The 21,007-nt window shown below is 38.9% G+C and overlaps 1 protein-coding gene across 12 annotated transcripts in view; it reads right to left on the reverse strand.

Annotated features, from left to right (window-relative positions):
• Window positions 1-21,007, reverse strand: part of LOC139156879 (dystonin-like) — a 400,586-nt gene that overhangs the window by 69,003 nt on the left and 310,576 nt on the right. For all 12 annotated transcript variants that reach the window (XM_070733016.1, XM_070733011.1, XM_070733010.1 and 9 more), the window contains 9 exons: window positions 19,786-19,989; window positions 16,357-16,588; window positions 15,084-15,310; window positions 12,217-12,339; window positions 11,675-11,776; window positions 6,354-6,455; window positions 4,272-4,445; window positions 3,234-3,389; window positions 277-474 (listed from right to left, as the gene is read on the reverse strand). In XM_070733016.1, the coding sequence (XP_070589117.1) occupies window positions 277-474; window positions 3,234-3,389; window positions 4,272-4,445; window positions 6,354-6,455; window positions 11,675-11,776; window positions 12,217-12,339; window positions 15,084-15,310; window positions 16,357-16,588; window positions 19,786-19,989 (1,518 nt within the window). The remainder of the gene's footprint in view (window positions 1-276; window positions 475-3,233; window positions 3,390-4,271; window positions 4,446-6,353; window positions 6,456-11,674; window positions 11,777-12,216; window positions 12,340-15,083; window positions 15,311-16,356; window positions 16,589-19,785; window positions 19,990-21,007) is intronic.

Genomic DNA, 21,007 nt, shown 5'->3' on the forward strand with positions numbered 1-21,007 from the left:
TGCTGATCATGGATTTACAGTTCAAATCCCAATTTATGACTGGGAATTTCCACTTGGGAGCTAAAAATTCACACAGAACAACAACCTATCCAATTTAAGACTTCTAATTAGGTATTTCAAGCTATTAATAATTTATAAAAAAACCTATGTTCCAATGTTTTTCTATTGCAGAGATAGCAAAGTGTAAGGAGAATTTTAAAGTGCCTACTTTTGGTTTAAATAGGCCCAATTTTAACTCAATCCACCTGGATGGTCTTTTATGCTTCTCATACATACCTGGATCAAAGCACTGTCCAGCTGCTGCTTCCTTTTTTCTGTTTTTTCCAAGACATTTTGCCAACGTTGATTCAGAAGCTCAAGTTTGCTTTGCAGATTACTAGCCTCTTCCACAGCACTTGATTGAATAAGATCATTCCCCGCTTTTTTAACTGTTTCCACAGTAGACTGGTGAGCTAAGACATCATTTTGCAACACCTGAAGCAACAAAAACACGTAATTCCTTTCGATAAAACTTAATTGGTAATACAGTATTTAGAAATAGTACAAATTAGGAGGTTTGCACAGTTGAGCAAATTCCTTTGAGATATAAAAGATATCCCCACTTTGAATAATAATTCTTACTTATTTGAGATATTCTAGAGCAGTTGGAGAATTCTGAAAGTTGAGGTCCACATATGTTAAAGTTGCCAAATTTGAGAAACACTGCTGTAAAGCAGTGGCCGGTTGCTATCGCTTCAGATTGATTCACTTATACTGGTGGCAGAAATTTGCAGCTGCTTACCCAACCAGCAGTGATGGCCGGCGGTCCATGCCCCGAACCGGTTCTTTGGTTGCCGCAGCTGGCAAAGAACCCTCTGCACATGCGCAGAAGCTTCTGCAGATGCGCAGAGGGTCATTTCTCCGCTTCAACTTTCGTTGCAATGCAAACCGATAGAGAAAGTGGAACGCACCACTGCTGTAGAGAGTCAATAGTAATAGCACCGGCTTATTTATTTATTTATTTATTTATTCATTCATTCATTAGATTTGTATGCCGCCCCTCTCCGCAGACTCGGGGCGGCTAACAACAGTGGTAAAAACAACATGCGACAATCCAATACTAAAACAGCTAAAAACCCTTATTTTAAAACCAATCATACATACAAACATACCATACATAAATTGTAAAAGCCTAAGGGGAAAGAAAATCTCAGTTCCCCCATGCCAGACGACAGAGGTAGGTTTTAAGAAGCTTACGAAAGGCAAGAATGGTGGGGGCTATTCTAATCTCTGGGGGGAGTTGGTTCCAGAGGGCCGGGGCTGCCACAGAGAAGGCTCTTCCCCTGGGTCCCGCCAAACGACATTGTTTAGTTGACAGGACCCGGAGAAGGCCCAGTCTGTGGGACCTAACTGGTCACTGGGATTCGTGCGGCAGAAGGCGGTCCCGGAGATAATCTGGCCCGGTGCCATGAAGGGCTTTATAGGTCATAACCAACACTTTGAATTGTGACCGGAAACTGATTGGCAACCAATGCAGACTGCGGAGTGTTGGTGTAACATGGGCATACTTAGAGAAGCCCATGACTGCTCTCGCAGCTGCATTCTGCACGATCTGAAGTTTCCGAACACTTTATATACCACTTCATAGTGCTTTGACAGCCTTCTCTAAGCAGTTTTACAGAGTCAGCCTCCAACAATCTGGGTCCTCATTTTACTGACTTTGGAAGGGTGGATGCCTGAGTAAACCTTGAGCCAGCGGTCAGGCTTGAACTCCTGCTTTTTGGCAGAGTTAGCTTGCAATACTGCATTCTAACCACTGTACCCCCATGGTTTTGTCAAATCAGCATAATTTTTATTGCTCCATTTAATGTACCTCAAGGAGAGAGCATACAGTAGAACCTCTGGTCACAACTATAATTCATTCCATAACTTTGGTCATGACCTGAACCTAATTTTGGAAATTTGCTGCTTACAAAAAAATTGGCATGGTCAAAAGTGTGTATTTTTTGGTTGGAACCCAATTTGGTCATGGTCAGAAGCATTTGTGATCAGAGATTCTACTGTATTGTTTATAGTGTGTTTGTTGATACAGGGATGGGATACGAAGATTCTTCTCTTAAATACAAGCTACAATCCTCAAATCTCAAATATTATTTATTATTATTTGGGGGGTTTTTCCGAACGCCATCACTCTACTAAACAAATAATTCCCTCAACACTGTCAGACTTTCTACTAAATCTGCACTTCTATTCTACTAGTTTTTCTCATCATTCCTATCACCCATTTCCTCCCATGTTGACTGTATGACTGTAACTTGTTGCTTGTATCCTAAGATTTTTATTAATATTGCTTCTTCATTGCTTATTTGACCCCTATGACAATCATTAAGTGTTGTACCACATGATTCTTGACAAATGTATATTTTATTTTATGTACGCTGAGAGCATATGCACCAAGACAAATTCCTTGCGTGTCCAATCACACTTGGCCAATAAAAATTCTATTCTATTATTTATATATGACTTTTAACCCTATAAATGTGGGGAGAGAGAGGAAAGGTGGGAGAGGGAGGGAGAGACTGATATTTCAAAAGATAATACTACATTTATTGCTGAGTAGAAACCCCTTGTAGAGTTTTTGTATGAAATGGGAAAAAATGCAATTTTAATGATTAATAGGAAAGAAAATGAGCTTGGAGTCACTTATAACCTGAGCAGGAGAAAATATTTTTCATTCCCACAAGCAAAAAAATATTTTGCAATGTGACTGTGTTTGGTATGTTTATTGTTTTATGTATTTTTGCTGCATGCCATCCAGAGTCCTTTTTGTGAGATGGGTGGCCATATGAATTCAATAGATAAATAAAATAAAATAAAGAAGGCAAAACAAAAGAAAGATGATTCAAGAACATAGGCATGTAGGGCTGTGCTATAAGAAAAGGGGCTTCAATTAGGGAACAAATTTTCAAACCTTGGACCAGAATTCCTAAATATGTGTTCCTTCTGGTTTCCTGATTGATTGTGGACTGGCACATGATTAACTTGGCTCTCATTTTTTGTATTTGTCTGTACCGAAATTTGGCTTCTGAAACATGCTTGCTTTTTCCTGAGTTCTACATTATGCACTCTGTTGAGATTTGAGCTCCAAATGACCTTTTCCCAAAATCTGACCTACTTCAATTGTTAATATGGAGCAGTTATTTCCATTCAGTAATTATATCTAACAATGAAGCCCAGAAATACCAGTTACGTACATGATGTTTGGCCAGCTCAATTTCAATAGCTTTGGGGTCACCTCCCACTGGCCTCTGTTCGTTCAGCAGGTCTTCAGTATGTGTCAGCCATGTCAGCAACTCATCCAGAGCATGCTGGAACTGCCCCAAAGCTAATAAAGCACCTTCCAATTTATGCTGTTCAAAAAGAAGAATATAAAAAAATCATGACACAAATGCTAAATCTTCAATCGTTTTTATGTGCGTGGAAAACTCTGATGAACACCTACAAGTGTCACCCAAAATTTATTTTATTATATATATAAAATAGAACCTGCAAACCAGATTAGACAAGAGCATTTAATGCTAGTAACATATGTAATTATGTAAGACTTCTTGAATAGCTTACTTTTGCCTCATTTATCCCATAAGAGGTTAATGTAAAAGTTAGTGGTTTTACAACTTCATGATAGGTTGGGAGTTACATCTTAATAACACCAACGTCCCAGAATATGCTCACTGTGAGCCTCACATCTTTTTTGCTTATTTATTTATTAATTTATTTTATTTAGATAATTTATATTGCTGCCTATTCGCACATTGTGACTCAAGGTGGCTTACAAGAATAAGAGAATAATCGTTGCACTATTTTGTTTTCTCATTTTTAAAAATTGTATTAGTGAAACATAATAAATAATATAACAAGATTTAAAGTACAAAACACAGCTTTTTAAACAATTTGATCCAAAGGAGGGAAAAGGAACTAGGAAAAAGAAAACGAGTAAGAAATCTATTACTATTAATCTACTGGTTGGAAACATAGCAAGTTCAGGCACGTGATGGGGACATTAATGTTTGTTGCGTCATTTTCTTTTCAACTTGTTATATATACTGTCTACAATTTCTCAAAAAAGAAATATAATGATCAAATTAATTAAACACCATTACGTATTAGTTTCAACAAATGATATCATTGAATTTGAAATTTGTGTATCTTAATGCCTTTAGTTCAAATATTCCATTACAGTTTCGGAAGATATTCTGCTATATAGAGTAAGCTTTCAGCCAAACCTAATTTACCTGGCGGCTAATGATTTTATCCTCTAGACATTCCCATAGTAACCGGAGTTCACACAAAGGATCTTGAACAGTATGCTTCTCACTTTCCTCTGTGACTTTTTTCAACAACAGTTCGGCCTGATGGTTCAGTCGTTCCATTTCTATCTGTTGTTGGTAGGCTTCTTTTTTAAATTGCTGTAGAAATTCAAGGACACACATATCAAATACAACCTTGACCTTATTCGTTTATTGTGAAAATTAGTGTCAGGCTTTCACTGAGCAGGTTTCTACTTTCTAACCTAGTATTCTTCATAAATTAGACCAGTGTTTCCCAACCTTGGCCACTTGAAGATATCTGGACTTCAACTCCCAGAATTCTGGGAGTTGAAGTCCAGTTATCTTCAAGTGGCCAAGGTTGGGAAACACTGAATTAGACAACTAAAGCACACCTTTTTTTCCTGAAATATAAAAGGACAGCATACTTCATTATTCTTTTGTCCTGAAGAGAGGGAAATCATAGTAATATATCACACACAAATCTCTCATACACATACATCCCCATCTGTGACTGAACAGTTAGGACTCCTGGGTAGCTTACAACGCAAAGCTTTGAAAAGTCCAAAACTTTGCAACTCTTCACCTTCTTCCTGTCTGGGATACAATTGAAGTAGATGGCTACCATGTGGACATATTCACATGTATTCCTTTTTTTTAAACATATTTTTTCCTATTTTTTTAACCAAGGCATATGACAGGAGGAAGTAAAATAAATCAGAGAACTCTGGATTCATAGTTCGGGGGGTGGGGGGGAATAACACACAGCCTACTTTTTGTACTGCATTTCAATTTTTAGGTATTTATAAGCCATTATGTTCCCATTTTATTAAAAGCCATTGCTTCAAAGTCCTTTTTAATAAACTTTATTAGAACAAACTAAGAACAGATACATATCATATAACACATTTTGGTCTAGATGTACAGGGGCAAAGAGTTTTTCCAAAGTCCCATTGGGTACTGCTTTCCATTCCAACAAGCCTTATTTATTTTATTTTATTTTATTTTATTTATTTATTTTATCCAATACACAATGAGGGTTTTAGTGGGTATATATCTATATACCCATAGTTAAAATACATAATGGAGGTTATAGAGGAGATACTCATAGTAAAATATATCTAAGAAATAATAGAAAAGAAGGTATAGTAATAGAACATATCAATGAAGGAATAGAAGAAGAGATATAGGAATAGAAGAAAGGTATAGGAGATATAGGATTATGATACAGTGGACTTCCCCCACCTTCTCCCCATTCCTTTGACAATCATTGAAAAAAAAATCTTGACTGTGGCTCCAACTGTCTCTCTAGTAAAGATATTGAGAGATGTATCTGGGTGAGTTATGCAGTGCAAAAGAGTAAAGCAGAGACATGCAGAAATGTTTCCCATTCTGGTAAGCCAGGATGATGTATCACTATAATTGCCTGACTCAATCCCTAATGATTTCTTAATCCTTGCTTTCCATTCTAATAGAAATGTTGGAATTCTAAATTTTCAACGTCAAGCCACTGTAAAAGCTTACTTTGGCTGATGGTTTCCTGTTTATTTTTAAAACTTGTCCACCTCAGCTTTGCACACGCAAAAACAGAGTTAGACTGGATCATCTAGTCTAAAACAGTGCTGCAAAACAGGATATCCCACATTATCTCTGCTTCCTGCGTAAAGTGCACAATTAAGTATCCAGGTATTATGAACAGAATGAGTCATCTTTTCATTCTAAGCCATCTTTTGGAATTCACGGGGGCTTTCTGTTTCATACACCAGAAGGCTGGAAAGGGAATAAATTCTGAAAATTTAAGAATAATCCATGGTGTCCAAAACTAGGAAGTTTGCCCATATTTCAAAAGGGAAACAGAGTGCTGAAGAAAAAAAAGCAATCTAAAGGAATAACCTTGTATTAAAATACCCCTCACAATTATCTTTTTTAAAAAAGAATTTCATTTTATGTCATACCCACAAGACAAGAAGGAATTCAATACACAGTACAAAAGAAGCTGCAAAGTACTATCCCCTGACCAAATAAAAAATTTAAAGTTTCGTTTCATACCTTCAGCTCCTCTGTTTGCTGTTTTACTGTTTCTAGTTCTGTTCCAACTGGTGACATTGAACTTAATTTACTACCAGCAATATCCACCCAGTCAAACATAGCCTGTTAAAATAATATAATTAAAATAACATAATGTTGATGCATATTAACAATGAGCTGTATATTCTTTGTCACATGAGAAAAACTGCAAGAATGTATACATTTATACTCAAGTTTCCGCATACTGTACTGCCATTTCTTTTAAAATTCTGATTTGCCTTTATACATAATGACATCATGATACATTTTCCCCCATCCCAGTTGCTCTGAAGTTTAGAGAACATTCTGAAATAATTTAAGGATTTAGAGGGGGAGTTGGGAGACGTGAAGAATAAAGTCCTATCTTGTACAACACAGAATATAGCCTTTTTGTCTATGATAGCTCATTTACTGGGATCTTAAATGGCTTCAATGACTTTTGAAGGAAGTTCAGAGCTGGACATCAGGTCATGAGCATTGGTGTGTGTGTTTGTGTGTGTGTTTGTGTGTGTGTGTGTGTGTGTGAGAGAGAGAGAGAGAGAGAGAAAGAGAGAGAGAGAATGGGAGAGAATCTTGCCTCTATTGTGTGTGTTGCCATCATTTCTATCATAATGGCACATCTGCCATTTTGAATCTGCCACAGATGCCAATATATCTCTAATCTCTAATTTTAATCAAGATATCCTTAGTCATCTCTAAGAACCTGCCAAAATGAAAATTTCCACCTAGAGATGCCACAGACCTGACATTGATGCAGTCCTTCTTCAACACCAAAATGTAGTCAAGCTTTCTTTAAGATCTGGAAGCTGAGCAGGAGTGAAATTCAAATTTTTTCCCTACCGGTTCTGTGGGCGGGGCTTAGTGGCCATGACAGGAGAAAGATACTGAAAAATCTCTATTCCCACCCCACTTTGGGGTCAGACAGCAGTGGTATTAGCCGGTCCTTCGAACTACTCAAAATTTCTGGTACTGGTTCTCGAAAACCTATCAGAACCTGAAGAATTTCGCCTCTGTGTTAACTTTCAGTTCAATTCAAATTTCACAGGAAACACCAGGAAGGCAGTTTAGCAGCATTTCCTTTGGAGCTGCAATATGGGGCACTTCCCACTAGTGGGAGCTTCTTCGTGGTTGAAGTAAAGGTGCCATTAGACTTTCTTTCTTTCTTTCTTTATTCATTCATTCATTCATTCATTCATTCATTCTTCATTCATTCATTCATTCATTCATTCATCCAATACACAAATACATAGGAAGAAAAATAGACATGTAGTAATATATATAAGGGTAAAGTGAACTTAGAGGAGAGGATATATGAAAGAAAGAAAATATATATAAGTGAGAGAAAGGAAAGACAATTGGACAGGGTACGAAAGGCACACCAGTGCACTTATGTACGCCCCCTACTGGCCTCTTAGGAACCTAGAGAGGTCAATCGTGGAGAGTCTAAGGGAGGTGTTGGGGGTTAGGGGTTGACACAATTGAGTCTGGCAATGAGTTCCATGCTTCGATAACTCGATTGTTGAAATCATATTTTTTAACAGTCAAGTTTGGAGCGGTTCGTATTAAGTTTGAATCTGTTGCGTGCTCTTGTGTTGTTGCAGTTGAAGCTGAAGTAGTCATTGACCGGTAGGACGTTGCAGCATATGATCTTGTGGGCAATACTCAAATTGTGTTTTAGGCGCCGTAGTTCTAGGCTTTCTAGGCCCAGGATTGTTAGTCTATTTTCGTAGGATATTCTGTTTCGAGTGGAAGAGTGAAGGGCTCCTTTCAAGGGTATTGATGTCTGAGATGTGGTATGCGTTCCAGACAGATGAGCAGTAGTCTAGGATGGGTCTGGCAAAAGTTTTGTAGGCTCTTGTGAGTAGTGTGAGATTGCCTGAGCAGAACCTGCATAGGATCAGGTTAACAACTCTAGAAGCTTTTTTGGCGATATTGTTGCAGTGGGCTTTAGCACTTAGGTCATTCGATATTAGTATTAGATACTTCCCTACAACCTCTGGCACTGCTTGGAGCGGTGGGCTTTGTGGCTTTTGCCCTTTGTGCTGGGAAAAAAATGCTGTCCAGAAGTGAAGATTGGGATGCAGTATGGACAAAAATCTCTTTCCCCACCCTTTAATGTTTATTTCTCAGAGAGGGCACTATCCTTATCTCTGGAGAAATGCTGCTCCAGTGGATGGGAACTGTGACACACTTCCTCAGCCCTTCAGGATGACAATATTTAATAGAAGAAACTGATTTCAAATCAGTATTTAGTATGCTAAGCTTAATAGGACCTGTTCAGATAATGAGTACAAGACTCCCGTTTAAGTAAAATACTTTTAACTATTGGAAAATTTCAGTATAGATAATATGTATTATCTGTCATTGATGGATAATGTCTATGAGCCAAAGTAGTGAAGCGGAGATTTCATTTGGAATTGTAAATGACCCAATTATGTTAAAACCTATAATGTGCTGAGCGGGGCAATATTTAGTAAGACTAATGAGGTAATACAATAGGATTTCATAAAATGTGAAATGATGTTCACTGAGTGAAATTCAACCTTCTACCATTATAGACGTCACAAATAACTATGAATAGTTTGAATTTAAATCAAATGAAATTTGTTCAAATTCATACATAAATGAAATGCACTATAAAAATTGCAGAAGAACAACAATTTTGAACTACTGAATAGATGTTATAGGTTTAATTTATTGATATATTAAAAGGGGCATTTAATTTGGAAACTCTACAGCAAAGAGGCTGACAAAAGAGATTTAATATTTAATCTTTTCCCAAGTTTAACCACTTAACTTTTTCAAAGACTTTGCTTGAAAAATCTACAGATAAATCAAGTATCCTGACCAAAGGTCGAGGTACCTGAACTCTGAATGTAACTGAATATAATTGTCAACTTATGACCATTAGTTTAATGATAATTAAAAGTTACATCAGCATCAGAATTTGTGACTTACCCCCTGTCCTCAAAGTTATGACTACTGCGCCACACCCAGAGTCATGTGATCAAATTTGGACAATTGACAACTGGTTCGCATTTACAACGTTTGCAGTGTCTGGTGGCCATGTGATCACAAGTTACAACTTTCCCAAACAAACAAAATCAATTTGCAAAACCTAATTCATTTAATGACTGTGATGATTTGCTTAATGACCATGATAAAAATGGTCATGAAATTGGGTCCAGTCATGTGATAATGCTTAACGGTCACATCGCTTAGCAACAGAAATTCAAGACCCAGTTGAAATTGTAAGTTGAGCGCTACTTGTACACACTTTCAGTAGAATATCTCCTGATCTACTACAGATAATCCTTGACTTATAACCATTCATTCAATGACTTTTCAAAATTGATGTTGCGGGAGTGGGTGGGTGGGGTTATGAACTGTGCCTGAAATTATGTTTATTGCAGCATCCCAGCATGATCAAAATTTTGGTACAGTGGTACCTCGGTTTTCGAACGCTTCTCAGTTCGAACAAATCGGTATTCGACCAGGAAATTCAAGAAACTTTTGCCCTGAAATCCGAACAAATATTTGGAACTCGAACACTTGAGAGAGCTGAAGACAGAAGCCGGCAAGCTACACAGAGAGAGAGAGAGCCAGGGACAGAAGCGGGCGAGTGAGAGAGCTGAAGATAGAAGCCGGCAAGCTACAGAGAGAGAGAGAGAGACGGGGATAGAAGCGGGCGAGCAAGAGAACTGAAGCCGGAAGCCGGCAATTCAATTCAATTCAATTTATTAGATTTGTATGCCGCCCCTCTCCGAAGACTCGGAGAGGGGCAAGCTACACACAGAGAGAGAGAGAGAGAGAGAGAGACACGGGAACAGAAGCAGGCAAGCTAGAGGGAGAGACAACTGAGGAGGGGAATTTATCTTAAACTGTTTCGGTTCTCAACCAAATCGGTTCTCGACCACACTTCCAGAATGAATTGTGGCCGAGAACCGAGGTACCACTGTACTTTGTAGCACAGACACACACTTATACTACTGAGGTGTTTTCACTCTCTCCACCCGTCTCCTTCCCTATTTCTGCTCTTTTGGATATCCTACACAGTGCCTTGTGAGGTCACAAGCAGCTACAGAACTATATAGCTCCATGGCTGCCTGCCATAACCCAGGAAGCCTCAGTTAAGTGCCAGCAAATATTCATTTGCCCAGCTATCTTCTCCCCAGCTCCATGTGACTCCACCCTGGCCCATCAAACAAGTTAGCGTGCATTCCTTCACTTCCTATCAAACACCAGCAGACATCCCTTTATCCAGCTGCCTTATTTCCCAGTTCCCCGTTTCACCTTTTGTGCCAAGTGCCTTACTGCCTTTGTTGTCTCTTTTGGGACTCAGCTTCTCTGGCAAATGTTTTCTGAACCCTACCCAAATTGCACAATCTTTGGGAACAGAACGAGACACTTTGCCATGGTCAACTCATTGTGGCCATCTTGCCACAACCATTTCACTACAGGACAACTTGCCCAGGACAATTCCATGTGGGATAATTCAATGCAAATAAATGTTATCTGCCACTGTTTCTTCAACATTATTTCTGGGTTTTTTGTCAAGCTATCCAAGACCCCTTTGGAAAGGTTTTGGATTAGAAACAGGCAAAGAATTCCGAAGACAGTGTAATTCAGGGGTGAAATACTTCCAGTTTGCTCGTGCCTGTCAGTTGTCGGAGAACTGGTTACAAAGGGAGCTTTCTTTCTTTCTTTCTTTCTTTCTTTCTTTCTTTCTTTCTTTCTTTCATTCATTCATTCATTCATTTATTGGATTTGTATGCCGCCCCTCTCCGTAGACTTGGAGGTTCCACCCACCTGCTTGGATGCTGCCATTTGGGTTCTTTTACCCTCTGCACATGCGCAAAGTGAAATAAACTCAAATGGTTATTTCAAACTCTGGGTGGGCGGGCAGAGCCTCATGCTCCCTTCGTGACTGGCTCGCCGACGACCAATAGGCACGAGCGAACTGGGAGCATTTCTCCCCTGGTGTAATTTGAGCTGTCTTGGAAATGGGTGGGTGGGGTGGGTGAGATGATTCCCAAAGATAGCACAATACTTCAAACCTTTTACCCAGCTCCCATCTTTTATTAAAAAGACAGGTGCTTTTAAAAAGTGGCCTATCACATCTATGGTCAGAAAGACTTTTGCCAAATCATAAAACATGCACAACTCTATAGATTTTGAGGAACAATTGGGTGATTAATAAAACATTTCATGAACCCTAATTGGTAGTTTTTCATTTTTAAGAAACATTTTTGTAAATATCCTACCAAACAAAGATTATAACTAAACTTAGTTAAAAATTGTACCTGCAGTCCATCTTGATACTGAACAGCAGCCTGCATAGCTTCTCCAAGTTTGTCAACACGTTCCTTCCATGTTTTATTTAAACCATCCCAAATGGAATTTAGCTACATTTGAAATGGTGAATAAAATCAAAAGAACAAGAGTTTTATGTCTTTATTTGAAAAAAAAAAAATTTATTACAACGCAAAGAATAGTCTAAGTCTCCCTAAAATTGCAAAGGGAGTGAGATTAATTATTAGCTACTACAAGTTAATGTGATTTCTAATTAAGATTAGAATTCCTTTCATTCAAACTTTAGGCCCACAATGGCCTTATTTTGTTTAACAGAGGAACATACTGTAAGCCACATGCTGAAAATACACAGTTCAATTATTATTATTAGAACTAAAACAAAAACCTTAGCTCATAGACAATTGGTATTCACAATCTGGTGTACTGTAACTATATCAATGTCTGACTCAATATAAGCCATGCTCTCCCAAAATTAGAGGTTTCTAGTCCCTTCAGAGAACCATCAAGCCTCAAATGTTTACATGATCATTACCTCATCTATACTTTTGTTGACTAATGGTTTGTCAGGTTCGCCACATGCAGCTATGAGTTCAGAGCCAAGATTCACAACGGCATCAAGTTCTTCTTGTAACCCATCTATCTCTTCCTTGATGGCCTAGATGAAAAAAGACAACATGGTTTTGCAAACTATCATTCTAATATTTAAGAAAAGCAAATTAGCTTTAGCAACAAATATTTACTTGCTACTTAAAGATTATTATTTTTAATATTAAAATATTAAAAATTTAAAGAGCACAACATATTAATTATGTTTAATAATTATAATAATTGAACTTGTATGTTGCCTGATGATCAAGAACTCTGATCCCTTCTCCCAACTCGATAGGAAGTCAATGCAGAAATACTTTAGTATTCCTTGTATTTCAGGGAAATAATATTATAACTACCATACACCCCCCCCCCCATCATTTCTTAGAAAATAAGGTGAATACTAGCATCCCTTTCTCAAAATATTTTTCACATACCTCACATTTTTTAAGCTTTAACAAATCATAATAGCATAATCTATAGGAAATGTCTTGGTGGCACATGTTTTTCCACATGAACATAAGCCATTGTGATGGAAATGTTTATTTCTAGGACTGAAAAAATACAACACAGCACCTCCTTGAAGTCCAAGTAGAATCCAGTGACTTCATGAAAGTGTCCCTATGCAGAATAAGATAGACATTGTTTTCCCTGAGATGTCGCTTCCCCCCCCCCCCCAAATTAGATTACGGTCCTAGGATTCGATTGGGCAATGTCGACTGAAATGATAGGACAAGTTTTAGTCCTGTTTTATGGGATGAATTTGACTTGGTGACACCTGAGGCAGTGGGCAAGGCCATGGGAGCGATGGGCTCCTCTACCTGTTTACTGGACCCGTGTCCCTCCTAGCTGGTTCTGGCCAGTAGGTAGGTGATGCGCGGCTGGATTCAGGCGTTAATCAACAGCTTCTTGATTGAGGGGTCCTTCCCACAGTCTCTTAATGAGGCTGTGGGGCAGCCCCTCCTCAAGAATCCTTCCCTGGATCTAGCCAATTCAAAAAACTATTGTCCAGTCTCCAACCTGCCTTTTATAGGTAAAGTTGTTGAGAGGGTGGTGGCACTCCAGCTCCTACGATCCTTGGATGAGATCTGTATCAGTCGGAGTTCAGGCCTGGCTACAGCACTAAAACTGCTTTGGTCACGCTAATGGGAAGCCCTAGATGGGAATCATTCCACTATCTTAGCGCTCCTTAATCTCTCAGCGGCTTTAAATACCATTGAACATGATATCTTTCTGCGACGATTGGAGGGGTTGGGAGTGGGAGTCACCGTTTCCCAGTGGTTCTCCTCCTATCTCTCCAATCGATTGGTGTTTGTGTGGGGAGAAAGGTTGACCCCCGGGCCGCTCCTTTGTGGAGTTCTCTCTCCCCTGTTTAACATCTACATGAAACTGCTGGCGCATGGGGTGATGAATCATGAGTTGAGTGTCATCATGAGCTGGGTATCATGAGCTTTACATCTCCACCCCATGCCAATTTTGCAAAGCGGTCGACGTGATGTGCCGGTGCCTGGAGGCTGTTAGGGTCTGGATGGGTGTTAACTGCTTCAAGCTCAACCCGGACAAGACAGAATGGCTCTGGGCATTGCCTGCAAAGGACAGTTCGATCCATCCATCCTTAGCTCTGTGGGGAAGGGGGTAATATTAACCCCTACAGATCAGGTCTGCAACTTGCGCGTCCTCCTAGATCTGCAGCTAAGACTGGACCACCACCTAGGTCCACCCACATTACACCAACACTCCGCAAGCTGCATTGGCTCCCAATCAGTGTCTGTACACAATTCAAGGTGTTGGCTATCACCTTTAAAGCCCTACATGGCTTAGGACCAGATTATGTACAGCAGTGTTTCCCAACCTTGGCCACTTGAAGATATTTGGACTTCAACTCCCAGAATTCCCCAACCAGCGAATGCTGGCTGGGGAATTCTGGGAGTTGAAGTCCAGATACCTTCAAGTGCTCAAGGTTGGGAAACACTGATGTACAGGACCACATTCTGCCACATACCTCCCAGTGACCACTTAGGGCCCACAGAGTTGGTCTTCTCATGGTTCCTTCGGCCAGACAATGGCGGCTGGAAGGATCACGTGAGAGGGCCTTCTCTGTGGCAGCTCCAGCTCTATGGAATCAACTCCCCCTGAAATCAGCACGGTCCCCACCCTCTTGCCCTTCCGGAAGGCTGTAAAAACATAACTTTGCTGGCGGGCCTGGAGCCGGTGAACAGTTCCATCTTGTCCCAGCTGAATAGTTATGAATGTTTAAATATAAAGGGTTTTTAAAATATTTTTATTGTATTTTATATCATTGTTTGTCACACATAGTCCGCAAGGAGTTGGGCGGCCTATAAATCCCAATAATAAATAAATAATAAACAGAGGTCTCCCAACAAAGCATTATCTAGGTCCAGGTCCACTTAGTTTTTTGACTATGGGAGAGGAGGAAGGAGGGAGAGGAGAAGAGTGGGGAGAAGAGAGTGTAAACTTGACACCATTATGTTAGGAGGATTAACAGAGTTGGAAGGGACCTTGCAGGTCATCTAATCCAACCTCCTGCCCAAGCAGAAGACCCTACATCTTCCTCTACCTCGGATTGAATTCACAACCTCCTGATTGTGAGACAAGAGTTATATCAAGTGCTAATTACATTTCAACATTCATGGATGGTGAATTCTTCCGAGATATACATAATGATAGAAACCTACTTAGAAGTATCCAATAATTTTGATTTGAAGGAGGAATATGGTGCTTAATGTACCTTTTCCAGAAAATGGGCATAGAATTTCATTCTTTAGATGGAAGTAGAAGCATTTTATTTACCTCTGCTGCTTCGTGCTGTTGCTTCACCACTGAAGGATCAATCCCTGCTCTTTCTAGTTCTCTGATAAAATCTTGAATATCTTTGATGGTGGCTGTGAGAGCCATATGATCACACCAAAACTTCTCTGCTAATTCCATGACATCAAGGAGCTTCATTTCCCTTTCCTCAGCCAAAGCATGGATGTCCTCCCAGATAAAGACCATCTGATCGAGCTTATCTTGAACAACTAGGCAGCAAAAATAACATTAACAAGTTACACAGGCAGAGCAATCTACACGTCCTTGAGAGAAGCTTGTAAATGATCTGTTATGCATTTATCTTGCAGTGTAAATATTGTGGGATTGAAAATGTGCTATTAAAGGATGAGATAAATAATGGAATATAAAGCAATACATGCATATACAGACAACTATATATAAAACAAGAGGCATGCATGAGAAACAGCTAATACAAGATAATTCCCTCAGAAACAGCTAATACAGTGATACCTTGTCTTACAAACTTAATTGGTTCCGGGACGAGGTTCTTAAGGTGAAAAGTTTGTAAGATGAAACAATGTTTCCCATAGGAATCAATGGAAAAGCGATTAATGCGTGCAAGCCCAAAATTCACCCCTTTTGCCAGCCGAAGCGTCTGTTTTTGCGCTGCTGGGATTCCCCTGATTTTCCCCTCCATAGGAAACCCCATCTCCGGACTTCTGTGTTTTTGTGATGCTGCAGGGGAATCCCAGCAGTGCAAAAACGAGCGCTTCACTGGCAATGGAAGTCCACAGGTGGGGTTTCCCAGCGAGGGGAGCATCAGTGAAATCGCAGCATCGCAAAAACACCAAAGACCTCGAAACCCCACCTCCGGACCTCTGTGTTTTTGCAATGCTGAGATTTCACTGAGGCTCCCCTCGCTGGGAAACCCCACCTCCGGACTTCCGTTGCCAGCGAACCACCCGTTTTTGCGCTGCATCACAAAAACACAGAAGTCCAGAGGTGGGATTTCCCATGGAGGGGAGCCTCAGGGAAATCCCAGCAGCGCCAAAACGGGTGCTTCGCTGGCAATGGAAGTCTGGAGGCGGGGCATCCCAGCAGCTGTGGTGGGTTTGTAAGGTGAAAATAGTTTGTAAGAAGAGGCAAAAAAATCTTAAACCCTGGGTTTGTATCTCAAAAAGTTTGTATGACGAAGCGTTTTTAAGCCGAGGTATCACTGTACAAGATAATTTTTGTTTTTTAATGCTTCCAACAAAAATAGGAGAAGAATTTTCAATCAGGTAACCTCAATTACCTTTAGCAGATATGTCTTTATCAGCTCCTTCTGAACGTGCAATCATTTCTTCTCCCCTCAGCTTGAGAGTTTCATACACCGGCTGTAGTTTTTCCAAATCTACAGAGACGTTCTTATTTTCACTGATCTGTTCTTTAATCTTTTCAACTTCAGCTGAGATTGAAGGTGGCTGCCGCAAACGTTCAGCGATCCGGTCCAGGTTCTCAATAGTTGAATCTATTTTATCATGGAACTGCAATAGAGAAGGAGTAAGTAGGGGCAACTGGGTAGGACACCAAAAAATGCACCCCCCAAACCAAACCAAATTAGGAGTGGGGGGGAAGGGTGAGGCTATCCATCTTGAGATAACAAAATTAATTAGCACCACATATGGAAGCAATTGGTCTGAAGAAGGCTTATCTGCCCAACAAAATATTTACATAATCATTGTTCTGTATAAAATATTTCCTTGTCTTACATATTAAATTGACATTCCTTCAGTCTTGAAAGACCATGTTATCTGGATTCCCCAGACCATGAAGCCTGGGTAGATTAGTATGGAGGATAGTCTGTTACCTAAGTAGCAGATCCTCCCTCTCCACGTCTCTGAAATATCCCAATGGAATGGGAAAGGCCAATACAACTGGTTCCAGCTACGTCGCAGGAGTTACCAGAACATGGCTGTACACAGTCATGAACTGCTTCTGGGACTCTGGCTCCGGATTTTGCCTCAAGGTTTACCACTGAAGCCATTTCCAATGATGGATATAGCCACAAGGCAGTGGAGGTTTGCAGTCAGTTTCCTTTCTCCTAGTGGTTCACCAGGACAGCTTTCCTGTCTTGCTGTGCTCCTAGCATACCACAACGCTTGCAGAGACCGTTGACCTATTCTAGTAGATTTCATCTGCTCAGTCCACCGGAATCTGTCTTCATTCAGGATAGACAAGTACCTATCTTGCCAAAGGTCAATGACCACTGGCTACTCCAAGCCTGGTTTGGCTAGCCTGTCAAAGCAGTTGCCCAGGGTGTGGCCGCTGCTACAGCTACTAAGAGCCACAGGTGGATATAGATACACAGATCCTACATACATGGATACTCTGTGTGTGTGTGTGTGTGTGTGTGTGTGTGTGTGTGTACATAGGCTGGACACCATCAAAGTTGACACCAGAAAGATCATATAAAAACTCAAGTAATGTAAGATTGGAAGATGTGGAGAGACTTGCCCATAGAACCGCTAAAAGTCAGACACAACTAAATGGATATTCAATGGATATTCCTATCACTGTTCCTATCAGGCGTGGAGGAATCGCCAGGCGTGGGGGAATTGAGCAACCTCCCCCAGGCTTAAAGAGTTTTATGTATGGTATGCTTGTGTTGTATGGTTTTTTTAAATGACGGGTTTTTAGATGCTTTCTTTTAATTATTAGATTTGTTACACTGTATATTGTTTTTATTATTGTTGTGAGCCACCCCGAGTCTATGGAGAGGGACGGCATACAAATCTAATAAATAATAATAATAATAATTATTATTATTATTATTATTATTTTATTTATTATTATTTTTATTTATTAGATTTGTATGCCGCCCCTCTCCGTAGACTCGGGGCGGCTCACAACGCAATAAAAACAATTCCTGACAAATCTAATAATTTACAATTTAAAATTTAAAATAGTTTAAAAATATTATTATTATTATTATTATTATTATTATTATTATCATCACATCTTCTCCCACTTATGACTGTATGACTGTAACTTGTTGCTTGTATCCATATGATTTATATTAATATTGATTGTTTCCTGATTGTTTATTTGTACCCTATAACAATCATTAAGTGTTATAACTCATAATTCTTGACAAATGTATCTTTTCTTTTATGTACGCTGAGAGCATATGCACCAAAGACAAATTTCTTGTGTGTCCAATCACACTTGGCCAATAAAGAATTCTATTCAATTCTATATCACCATCACCACCACCACCATCATCAAAATCCTGCTCCTCACTCTTGTATCTTTCAAATAAATAATACTGGATATGACCAAGAGATTTCATGTAGATATTCAATCACACATCCAATTTCTCTGTTCTTCATGTAGAGGAAAGAATTATATGGATCACATAGCTATTCAGTAAGCACTGTAAATCAATGGAGTGCAAATGTTTTATAAATGTGTCAATCTATTTTAGAATTAATTAATACTGAATTGTATTTTTAAATGTGATTGTATCACTAGGGAAGATTTTTTTACTGCATCAATATTCTTTGTTAACATGCTTTAGTGGAAGTATCTTCAATTAATATGATTTTATATCAAGTATTGTATTTTAAACCAGGGGTCCCAAACCCCCAGATCGTAAGTGGCAGGTGAGAGTGTGAAGCTTGATTTGTGTGTGTGCGGGATTTGTCCATGGAGCCAAAAAGATTGGGGACCACTGGTCTAAATGATTAAACAGAAGATTTAATTTAAATGTTACTGTGTTTCATCAAACAAGGAACTTTTAAATAACTTCTGAGTTGTCTAATCCAATCACTGTTTCTGGCCATGATGAAGTCAATCAGAGAGAAAGTGGGAGATTCCTTCTTGATATTTCTTAAGGGTAGATGCCAGTACTTAGCTGCTATCAGATGTTTATTGTACTTCCATGTGGAGGGGCCTTACTGCTACCAGTCCTAAGCCATTGGGCAGCTATTACTTTTTTCTCTATTGCTGGGTTTTGTTTAAGAAAAAATATATTATAAAAGAAACCCACAATTAGAAATGGAAGACGTCTCTTAGCCCCGCCAAAAATTTTGTAACAGGAATGGGAAAACTACACAATGCAAGCCTTGTTTAGAAATGGCCTCTAACGAACTTGCAGCCCATTTATAGTGAATGCAACAAATCATTGCTTTCTAGTACCAAGAAAGAATGAATTTCTACAACAATATTTAAAAATGGCACTTAGACAATTCATTCTATTTTAACCTTGGGTAGATTTACGTTGAAGACATCTGCTGTTGGCTGAACAATAAAGTTAGTATGTGCATAAGTGCATATGGATAGACCTAAGTCTGACATATTGACCAACGTTCTGTGAAAACACATTTTTATTTTGGGGAATATTTTTTTATCCGTTGAGAAAATGTACATACTTAGCATTTATCACAAAATTACCCTCAAACTTTTTTTTTGAGAGGATCAGATTATTTTCCTTTACACCAAACAGATTTCTCAATGGTTCTGATCCTTGAGCAGTTAAGAAAAATGCATTTATGTAACCATGATGTGATTTTTTTCCACCTACTATATGGTGAGTTGTACTCCTGATAAGCTGAATATGTACGGCAAATACAGTGATATAAATTAGCAAAGCTGTCCAATGGGAATGTATCTGCTATCCTTCTGGAGAAAAAACAAAAACAAACAACAGCAGCAACAACAACACAACAACAGCAACAAATACCTGAGTTGATTGAGAAATGGCTTCATCCAGTGCTAGGGCCCGCTTTTTGACATCTTCTTTAATTTGACTGTAAAGAGCATCAGCTGCTACATATTTCTCTTGGATTAGAAATCCCTCTTGTGGGCTCAGCTCCAGGAGTTGAGGTCCAGTTTTGTTCATCTTATCTATGTGAGGCTTATGCTCAGCAATCAATTCCCGCAGTTGCTGTAACAGAGCAAAATATTTTCAGTATCTCAGCCTTACTAGGCCACATTCTAGTTGTCTACAATTTGTCTCCTACAAATTCAAATAGCAAGAAAAATCTAAACATCTCTTCTAAAAACAAGGCCAAAGTGTAACTCATCCTGGATGTATGCATTTAACCACAGCCTACAGCCAAACTGCCTTCACCTGTAACTAAACAAGTGAAAGAAATTGCATCTTACTTACAATACTTACTTACTTATTTAAAAGAAAATATTGCACCCATGCTTTCTGTAGGTGTAAAAAAAATGAATAAGCCTGTTATGCCACTATGAATAAAAATGGAAAACACTCTGCCTTTCCTGCTTGTTATACCACTCTCAAACACTAGCAAGCTATTTTTAGTTATATTTAAACAATTTGGAAATTTTTACAATGCTGGTACTTAATAAATCATTTCTAGCGCTGGATAACTGGCTGAATGTTTTTATGAGTTGTCCTATGTTATTCTGTTTTCTGCCTACACTTTCTACTCTGTTTTTTAAATATTCTTGTTGTTCAAGGCACTGGTTTTCATAGTATAGTTTTAAAATTAAGTGGAATGAAGTATATGCCATGAAATGATATTTATTTAGGAGATTACCAATCATTTAAATTAAGTGCTATCTTAAAAAGTTGCCAATTTCTAAATTATTCTAAGAATGACTAAAGTTGTATTTTATCTTTTAAGTTTTGTTTTAATCTTCATTATAAAAACAATAGATAGATAGATAGATAGATAGATAGATAGATAGATAGATAGATAAGATAGATAGATTAGATAGATAGATAGATTAGATTAGTAGATAGATAGATAGATAGATAGATAGATAGATAGATAGATAGATAGATTAGATTAATAGATAGACAGACAGACAGACAGACAGACAGACAGACAGACAGACAGACAGACAGACAGACAGACAGAGATATAGATATATAGTTATATAATGCCCTGAAGTATAACAGTTCATTTCAGGGCACTGCTATATAATTCAGA

This window comes from Erythrolamprus reginae, chromosome 1, assembly GCF_031021105.1.
Source record: "Erythrolamprus reginae isolate rEryReg1 chromosome 1, rEryReg1.hap1, whole genome shotgun sequence".
Lineage (NCBI taxonomy): Eukaryota > Metazoa > Chordata > Lepidosauria > Squamata > Dipsadidae > Erythrolamprus > Erythrolamprus reginae.